The 10,157-nt window shown below is 43.7% G+C and overlaps 1 protein-coding gene across 1 annotated transcript; it reads left to right on the top strand.

Moving 5' to 3' along the window:
• The first annotated feature begins 1,372 nt into the window (after positions 1-1,372).
• On the top strand, positions 1,373-2,389 carry LOC111162050 (histone H4). Its single transcript, XM_022526238.1, has one exon. The coding sequence runs from the start codon at positions 1,373-1,375 to the stop codon at positions 1,682-1,684; it is 312 nt and encodes a 103-aa protein (XP_022381946.1). The 3' UTR covers positions 1,685-2,389.
• The last annotated feature ends 7,768 nt before the right edge of the window (positions 2,390-10,157 follow it).

Below are 10,157 nucleotides of genomic sequence, written 5' to 3'. Positions count from 1 at the left end.
CTATTGTGAATCCCAGGGTATTGATTTAGGCAAGTGATGATGGTGGCACCATTCAACGAGCAGAGAGCAAGGTTTATGGCTGGGGAAGAAGGAAGAGAATGGATTCCCTCAGCCCCCATTAGAGACACACCTTGGAGCTTTGAAGTTTAAGCTTTTTGAGATTTTTTAGTTTAAAATGACTAAAGAACAACCAGGAGGATCTCTATGCCTGGAGCCTAGAAGTCTGGATAAAGATATATTACTGGGACTCGCTGGCATATAAAAGATAGAACCAGGAGAGGAAAAAAGGCATGTAAGATTTAAGATAATACACATCCCTCAGAAAAAAGGGGTAATTCTTTCTGATACAAAAACCACATCTTCTGGTGGATTCTCCTTACAGAAGGCCCTGGTAAAGTAACAAACACGCTATCACTAAAGGACCCCAACCAACTTCATAGGGCAGTTTCTGGTAATGATCGTCAAAAGGGAGATTTCCCCTTGAGAAACCCAATTCAGCAAACTTTGCTAGCTCCACGTGGGGCGTCCATGGGGACACAATTCTGCCACCGATTTCTGGCTGCAAGCAAGGGTCGACTTTAGAGGATCTGTAGAAACGGGGACACAGAACATCCTTGTCTTCTTTCTGTATATATTGCTTCTTTCGGCCGAGCTTTGGATGACAAGTGGGTTGGATTCACTGACCTCCACGAGAAGGCTTGCAAATATAGTAAAACCATCTTGCCTAGGATCTGATTTCTCCCGGGGGACGTGAAATTCCATGCTCCCGCCATCAACAAAACACACTAGACTCAGAAATTACGGCGCTCTCTGCCCACGCTCCGCACACACACGGGTGCGGCGGCCCTGGCCATGACCTTCTAGGTCTGCCAAAGCATCGGACCTGCTTTTGTTGCTGTTCTCTGCAACCGTGCTTCGGAACCCCGCGCCCCTTTACTCGGACGAGACCCGGCGCCGGCGCTGTATTCTCCTCCCCGTCTCTCCACTCCGTTTGCCCTTCCTTTCGTCTTCTCCCACCAGAAAGACCTTTCTTAGCCTACATTTTATGGCCGGGGGAGTCCGCAAATGGAGAGAGACGAAGGCGAAAGACAGTTGCGGCAGCCGGAAGCCTGGCGTTGGGATGTGTTCTCCCGGGACAACGGCCGGTAGGTTCTTGTTTCAAGAGCCCGCCAGAGGGAGCCGTGGAGAGCGAGGAAGCCGGGTTAGGGACACGGCAGAGAAGAAAGGACGCGATGCCGAGCGGGCGGGGACGATTTGGGGCGGGCTTCCCCGCCGCGCGCCTTCTGTTCTCAATCTGGTCCGGCAGTCTTGTATATTAAGGGGACCGGTACGCTCACCCCTCCGAAGGTTGTGTTTGCGAGCTGCGGTCAGTATGTCGGGAAGAGGAAAGGGCGGCAAGGGCCTGGGCAAAGGCGGTGCCAAGCGCCATCGCAAGGTATTGAGGGATAACATCCAAGGTATTACCAAACCGGCGATTCGGCGCCTTGCCCGGCGTGGAGGCGTCAAGCGGATCTCCGGCCTCATCTACGAGGAGACTCGGGGCGTGCTGAAGGTGTTCCTGGAGAACGTCATCCGGGACGCAGTCACCTATACCGAGCACGCCAAACGCAAGACGGTCACTGCCATGGACGTGGTGTATGCCCTCAAGCGACAGGGGCGCACCCTGTACGGCTTCGGGGGCTAAACGGCCTGAACTAGAGCTCTGCGTGGATCCATGCCAACGGCCCTTTTTAGGGCCAACCATCTAGTTTTCAGAGGAGCTGGACGCTTGGGTAGACCTTGGGGAACTTTGCTTTGGGAGTTGGGCTAGAGTCGGCAAGCTTAGTGGGAAGTAATGGCTTCTGCAGCGCTAATCGTCCTGAATCCACTAAGCATTAAACTAAAATCCATTAAGCATTTAACTAAAAATGTTTTTCATTCGCTCGCCTCTTAAAGATTAGGTTCCTGATTTAAGCAGCCTTTCCGTTTGTTTCTCGGTACGCTGTCATTTGTGATTGCTGGTCTGTGAAAAGTAGAGTTCCGTGAAGGTCGAGTTCTCTAGCTCGCTGCATCCGCTTGAGCAAACTTGGAAGGCTTGCAACCCAGAGGTGCCGGCTAGGCTGTTCGGTGGGCTTAAGCCTCAGTTTATTTTTGGTTTCACTTCCCACCTCTACAGCAAGAGGGGGAGGACTACATGACTTAAGGGCCCTCTTCATAGCGGGCCTTGCTTTGTGATCTATATTCTTACCCAAAAGGTGCAAGAGCACTGAAGTCCAGTCATCAACCAGCCAACATTCAGGATAAATTTAGGTTATTAGAACAGATGAGCTCATTAGTGCAGTTTTAGAACGAGTTTGGCATATTGTCTGCTGAGTACCTTTTTTTTTTTTCTTTTTTGATGCTTTATCCAAGGAAGAACTTAAGTCAAAGGCCTAGAAGACTATTTCAGTGAAGACATTGCAAAAATACAGATGCAGATCCAAACTTGCTCAGAAAGCGGAGCAAACTTGGATGCCTGGGTGGCTCCCTAAGTCGGTTAGTTGTCTACCTTCAGCTCAGGTCATGATCCCAGGGTTCTGGGATTGAGTCCGGAATCCAGCTCCTTGCTCAGCAGGAAGCCTGCTCCTTGCTCAGCAGGAAGCCTGCTTTTCCCTCTGTCTGCTGATTCTCCTACTTGTGCTCTGACAAATAAGTTAAAAAAAAAATATATATATATATATATAGAGAGAGAGAGAGAGAGAGCGAGAGCCAAGCAAACCATGTAGTCTTAACATCATGGAAGCAAGTCTGGAGGAAACAGTTAATTCAGGTATTTGACTTTTTCTGTTAGGGCCTGTTGTAGAGACCTGTAGGAATATACCCATCAATACAGAAAGCACAATTTTTGACAAAGTAAAGCAAATTGTTCTAGACCAATTGATCTAGACTAGATCACAGTAAGGCATTCTCTGCACTACCACTTTTGCTGGGAAATGGGAAATACTGGCTGTGGAAGTGGGGCTTGTGGCAAGTATCGCTGTGTTTTTGTTTGTTTGTTTGTTTTTTAATTTTAAGGGCAATGAGGATTGCTATATCTGATCCTCACTGAGGTACTCTGGAGGAGGAGATACCAGAAGTTTGAAGAGAACTCAGAGAATAACGTAAGGGGGTGGGGAACATGTCCTTTGTCTAAACTGGCCGTTCTCAAATGTAGTCTCTCATCTAGGAACTTCAGATCACCTGGGAACTCGTTAGAAATGCAAAATCTTGGATCCACCCAGACTTACTGAAATTCAGAGGAGTAAGACCTAGCAATTTGTGTATTAAACCTTCCAGGTGATTATGATACCCAGTTTGAGAACCTCTGGTCTACGTAGCAGTTTTTCTCTAAATGAAACTAAAGTATTTACATCTGAATATATATTGCCCTAATTTGTTTACAAATATGTTAAATTTTGCTTTTTTTGAAGGGAATAAACACACACACACACAAACACTGGGGAAATGATCCTAGTAAATTTTCTCTAGCACAAAATATTACAGAAGGAAAAGGTAAAACAGCTTGTTTCCTCAAAGTATGTGGGGCAAACATAAAAGATGTATGAATGAAAAGTGTAGCCAGGGGGCACCTGGGTGGCTCAGTGGGTTGAGCCTCTGCCTTCGGCTCTAGGTCATGATCTCAGGGTTCTGGGATCGAGCCCCGCATCGAGCTCTCTGCTCGGCAGGGAGCCTGCTTCCTCCTCTCTCTCTCTCTGCCTGCCTCTCTGCCTACTGTGATCTCTATCTGTCAAATAAATAAATAAAGTCTTAAAAAAAAAAAAGTGTAGCCAGCTTGTTTTCCTAAATAATAATGGCTTGTGTTTTAATACTATTGAATTTTGTAATCAATGGATATGTTTTTTCTTCTCAAGTTTCTCCAAGCTATGGTCCTTTACCTATTAATCAGGCATCTTCTTTACAGTGATTTTTTTTTTTAAAGATTTTATTTATTTGAGAGAGAGAGCATGAAAGGGGCGAGGGGCAGAGGGAGAAGCCAGCTCCCTGATGAGCAGAGGGCCTGATGTGGGACTTGATCCTGGGACTCCAGAATCATGACCCGAGCCAAAGGCAGTTGCTTAACCAACTGAGCCACCCAGGTGCCCTTCTTTACAGTGATTTTAACAGTGATCCTCGTTCTCATCGTCTCTCCTTCAGTAAATACTATTATATGGCATAACTGAATCTTCTGTTAGCTCTACCCAGCCTCTGAGTATTGCCGAATTACAGAATACACGTTCTGCATCTTTTTACGTTAATATGTGGCTTTTTGTTATTGCTCTTAACCACCTGTAACAGGAATATAGCTACTTAATCTCTTTAATCTCCAACAAGATAATTTATTTCTCATTTCCACCCCTGAATGACTCAGATGCTCTCTGTGAACTAGCCGTGGCTGCCACCTATGATTTCCTCCCTGGGTGATTTCAGGACTTCCACTAGAATATATATATATATATATATATCCATGATTATAGAATCCAGTCTGCTAGTCTACCTCCACATGGAAGTAGAGGCACTTAAGTGTCCCACTGGCCAATCAAACCTCACAGTGGACCAGTCTGAAGTCTTACCTTCCCTTTCCAGGCTCCCTACTTGTCAGAACAGCTGCATTATCCTCCCAGAAACCCAGGCCAGCCGCTGCTGAATCATCCTTCACTACATTCTTATTTTCTTCCTTGGAAACCTTTCACTCTGTGCTTCCTATTCTAGCTATGTTACTTCTAACATATGACTTCTCTACTTGAGCCAAAAGACCTGAGCTATCATTTACACAGAAAGTTTTAAATTATATATATATATATATATATATATATATATTTATGGCTGTATGGAGAATTACCAGGAAGGTTTATAAAAATTGTAGAATGGGGGCACCTGGGTGGCTCAGTGGGTTGGAGCCTCTGCCTTCGGCTCAGGTCATGATCCCGGGGTCCTGGGATCAAGCCCTGCATTGGGCTCTCTGCTTGGCACGGAGACTGCTTCCCTTCCTCTCTCTCTGCCTGCCTCTTTGCCTACATGTGATCTCTGTCTGTCAAATAAATAAATAAAATCTTTTTTTTTTTTTAAGATTTTATTTATTTATTTGACAGAGAGAGAGATCACAAGTAGGCAGAGAGGCAGGCAGAGAAAGAGAGGGAGAAGCAGGCTCCCCGCCGAGCAGAAAGCCCGATGCGGGGCTTGATCCCAGGACCCTGGGATCATGACCTGAGCCGAAGGCAGAGGCTTTAACCCACTGAGCCACCCAGGCGCCCCTAAATAAATAAAATCTTAAAAAAAAAAATTGTAGAATGATTTCTTGGTGTTGGTTTTTGTTACATTTGTTGAACATTTCTGAATTGTTTGAATTTCTTAAAATAAGCATGTATAATTTTCCCCCCAATCAATCACAAGATAGATAATAGATAGATAGATAGGTAGATAGGGAGTCTGGGCTGTATGAACCATGACAAATCTTAGCTTTGCCAAAGTTCAGTTTTCTCATCTTTAGTGTTACCGAGAATTCCTGTCTTTCTCACAGGAATGTTTTAAGGATCAAAGGAGATCTATGTGAAAGATTAAAGCCCTGAAGTAATATAAAAAGAAACTAAAGTTGGTGTATTTATTGCCTATTTCACCCAATCTAGTTCTTACATGCTCTATAATGAGTGTGGTGGGGAGACAGTATAGCCGAAATTTTGAGAGGATGGTGACAGTGATAAAAATGAGGTCTGAACAGGTTGGCAGGGCCGTATTTTTCAGAATTAAATCAGAAAAATGTAAAGTCATCTTAAAGAATCAAATAGATTCCCCAGCTGAGTTGACTGTTACAATGTGTTAAATGTATTATTTAAGAATATTCACTTCTTGGGGCACATGGGTGGCTGAGGTGGTAGAGTGTCTGACTCTAGGTTTTGGCTCAGGTCATGATCTCAGGGTTGTGAGATTAAGCCCCGCTTCGGGCTCTGCACTGGGCATGGAATCTGCTTAAGACTCTGTCTCTCTCCTTTTGCCAAACCTCTCCTTCTCAAAAAAAAGTCAATTCTTCTATAGAAAGAAAAATAAGAGGGAAGAAACTAATTGTAGATGATAAGTAAACATAGCTTCTGAGACATGTTAACAGAAATAATGTAAGTAGAGTATGTGTGGTAAACAGAGATATGGGGGTGGGGTTGGAAGGGCCAAGAACCATGCTGAATATTCATGAGGTGCATGAGGTACCCAGTGTTCAAGCCTTAAATCAGCCATCCATTGGTGAGACCAACTGTGGCCCAATATGTCCTCTGCCTGCCACACACAGGGAAATCCATAGCTATTCAGCAGGTTATTGTGATGGAGTGAGCATAAGTTAGCTTCAGACACCTTCCATCTGCTGAGCCTCCACGCCCCTGCTCAGCTGTAATTCTCTTAACTGCAGCCTGAGTTGGGAAGGCCGATCGAGCTGGGACAGATCGTGTAAGTCAAGGTTGGACATTGTGTGGTGCTTCTGCCATCACTACACCCTCTTCTAAGTGTGCTGATTTCCCCCATCACCTTCCCCTTCCTCCTTGGTGTATGTGTTAACTGGCTGTAATTAACTGTGTGATTTGGTATATCTGTCTTCATATGGCCTGTGAACCTTTGTGTTCCGTGAATTCTGGGATTCCTTTGTCTGGTGACAGAGTGGGAAGCCATGATTACAGCGAAGTAATTTCTTACCACAACAACTACATTATAGAAGAGGGCTGGAAACAAGGGGTGGGTGGGTAAAGACACAATCATGACATTGTGACCTCCAGATACCCTCCAGGGCAGATGGGATCCTGGCTCTAGGGAGCATATCCAGTTCCTGCAATGAGGCCGCCTTTAGAGTGAAACAGCATTCCGACTCAATAATGGCAGCGCCTGAGGTCACCTGCCTCCATGCTCCTCCCCAACTTTCTGACTGAATTTTGGCTTCCTGTACAGGTTTGCCAGCAGGGAGCTAATGAGTGAATCAGTTCCGCTTCGCATCGGAAATTAAGGGCACAATTTCTAGAACCAGACTCTTCGGGTTAGGGTCTTAACTTCACCATTTACTAACAGTAAAACCTTGAGGAAATTCCTTAATATCTGAACTGCATATTCTTTATTAGTAGTATTGGGAGGGAAAGAATATTTACCGTGTCAGGGTTTTATGTGGATAACATGTATTAATGTTTACAAAGCCCTATGTCTGGCACTCAATACATGCTACTGCCTATTAATGACAACAGTTATTATTAGGGTTTATGCATTTGTCCCTTCAGAGTCCAGTCAGTGGGATCTAGGTCCTCAGAGACCCCTACGCCCAGCCTACCAGCAAAATGAAATTTGTGAGTCTACAGAGCCATGGACCAGGCTGGAATGGGCTGAGCAAGGACCCAGGAGGTCATCCCGATGACCCGAGGGGCACCAGCCCTTCATTTCCTTTTCTACAGCTTTGCAATGCCAGGACAATGTAACAATAAACCCTCAAAGAGAGCTAAACACAAAAACCAAGTAGTAAAGGAAGAGAGGAAGGGAAAAAGAGCAATCAAAGAAACAGAAACCCGAGGGGCACCTGGGTGGCTCAGTAGGTTAAAGCCTCTGCCTTTGGCTCAGGTCATGATCCCAGGGTCCTGAAATCGAGCCCCGCATCGGGTTCTCTGCTCTGCAGGCAGCCTGTTTCCTCCTCTCTCTCTCTGCCTGCCTCCTCTGCCTACTTGTGATCTCTGTCTGTCAAATAAATAAATAAAATCTTAAAAAAAAAAAAAAAAAAGACTGTGTAAAAAGAAACAGAAACCTGAAATCAAAACCTGGCTGAGAAAACTTACTCAGAAGCTCAAAGTTTAGCCCAGAGCAGGGGCCCTGATGAGCTGGAGAGGAACCGCTGCCTTCAGGAAATTTGCAAGACCAGGAAACACCTAACTTTTTACTCATCCGGGTGCCTGAGAGGGACTGTGAGATTCAGAACTAGATAACAAACCAGCCAGATTTAAAAGTTAACTGATGTCCAGAGCCTGTTGTAACGAAATTTTTGGAAGACCATTTAGCAATAATTACCAAAATTACTGGAAAAATATACTCCAAGTTCTGTGCACAAGGATAATAAATTGTAGCAGTGTTTTTAGTGGCAAAAATCTGGATAGTACCTAAATATCTATTAACATGGGTCTGAGTAAATAAGAAGCATCTTTTTTTTTTTTTTAAGATTTTATTTATTTATTTGACACAGAGAGAGAGATCACAAGTAGGCAGAGAAGCAGGCAGAGATAGAGAGGGAAGCAGGCTCCCTGCTGAACAGAGAGCCCGATGAGGAGCTCGATCCCAGGATCCCAAGATTATGACCTGAGCCGAAGGCAGAGGCTACCCACTGAACCACCCAGGTGCCCCAAGAAGCATCTTTTAAATGAGAAGCTACATCCTTTAATAAGAATGAGGCAGATTGAGACAGAAGAAGTTTATATAGAGTTTATATAGCTTTAGAGAGTGAGATTAACTGAGACAAAGACCAAATATATATTTCTTATTGTATATCACAATACCATAGCTAACAACACCCTAAAAAGCTGAATCTTGGAGAATCTTGAGAAAAGACAGAGCTGTTTAGAGTCAAAAGAATAAAGCCTAGAGATCTGGGTTGATTCTGGGCAAGTTTAGAGTGACCTTTTTGGGTGCAAGCTGGACTGAAGGGGGCAGAGTGTGAGAAACTGAAACCAGTTAAGAGGCTGTTATAAGCCAGACAGGGCCCTGGACAAGAATGGTGGCAGCAGCACTGAAGAATATACTGGAAAAAGAGATGGTGCTGGCAGGAGGCATGGAAATCCCTGGTTTCCCCAAATTTGTGGGGACATTTGGGTGGAATTTAGATACCACTCTTTGATTTGAGTTAATTGTTAATTAAAAACCATACAATATTGGTGATGGAAAGGACCCCATCTGGTCCAATTTTCTCATTAAATATAATGAGAAAATATAATAACAATACTATAATAAATAAATATAATGCATAAAATATATTTTGTAATATATTATTTGTATATATCAATGTATATTCACATATTTTATTATATATTTATTTATATATAGATTCATTATATCATTTATATATTTTATAATTATTTATATATTATTACTTATATAATATATATTTATATTTACATAAAAATATATATTATAAACATAGTATATGTTATAAATATAAATATATAAATATATTATGTATTTTATGTAAATATGAATATATATATTTATTAAAATATCAAATAAATAAAATAAATAATATAAATATTCCCTCTGGTTCCAGGACAAAACTTGGTACCAGCTTCCATTCCCCACCAGATCCCTAAAGTGGTATAGATGTTCCTAAGAGGCCTCTCCTTTGGGCCATGTCTTTACAAGCTCTTCCCAGGACCACCCAAGTGTTTCTCTAGCTCCTAAGGGCAGATGAGAGAACCCAGCGGGGTAACTAGATCTAGGGCCAGATCCACATTCCCAGCTGCCTGAAGGTCACAGCTACTTGCCCCTGCCTATTGAGAGCTCTGACCCCGTGGGGCTTGATGTGCAAACCTCAGTGGCGCCCCCTCCCAGGCTGCCTATTCCTGCCAAGGTGACATCCTCCTAGTCACTCAGGCAGGAAGGTCTAGAGAAATCTTTGATCACTTTTGGCCACAACAACCTCTTCTGTCCCTTGCCCATTCCAGGCTACGGCAATCTTCCACATGCAAAAATGTCAAAACTTTCCCTCCCCTCCATCGCTGTGGCTGATTTCCTTGTTCTCATCCTCAACACCCCTGATCTGCGATGTCTGTGTGGCCTCTGTCCTGGCCTCCCACCTTGGGCACTACTCATCTCTCACTCCTTTTACGCCTTCACCCCGGATTGGCCTTCTTTACACACAGCTCTGATTCTGTGACCCACCTACTTGAGGCACAACCCTTTATTGGCTTCCCTCCCTTTCCTTGTTCTCTTTTATCCTCATTTCCCAAACTTTCCTTCACTCCACATAGAAAACCATTCTACTATGTTTTAACTATCTTTTTGCTTCTATGCATGATTGCAAAATATACTTATGTCTTTTAATTTACATAAATAGTATTGTTTTACATCGAATTCCATTCCTTATCTTATTTCCCTCAGAACTATGTTTTTAAGATCTGTCCTAGTTATGTGTCCATTTAATCCACTGTCTCTTCCTGCCACAG

Source organism: Enhydra lutris, unplaced genomic scaffold, assembly GCF_002288905.1.
Source record: "Enhydra lutris kenyoni isolate GAN:26980312 unplaced genomic scaffold, ASM228890v2 scaffoldscaffold88, whole genome shotgun sequence".
Taxonomy (NCBI): domain Eukaryota; kingdom Metazoa; phylum Chordata; class Mammalia; order Carnivora; family Mustelidae; genus Enhydra; species Enhydra lutris.
The sequence above is the reverse complement of the archived record's forward strand: the minus strand, read 5'-3'. Positions and strand labels throughout refer to the sequence as shown.

Coding starts and splice junctions, on each gene's coding strand:
- LOC111162050 (XM_022526238.1), top strand. CDS start 1,373: ATGTCGGGAAGAGGAAAGGGCGGCAAGGGCCTGGGCAAAGGCGGTGCC.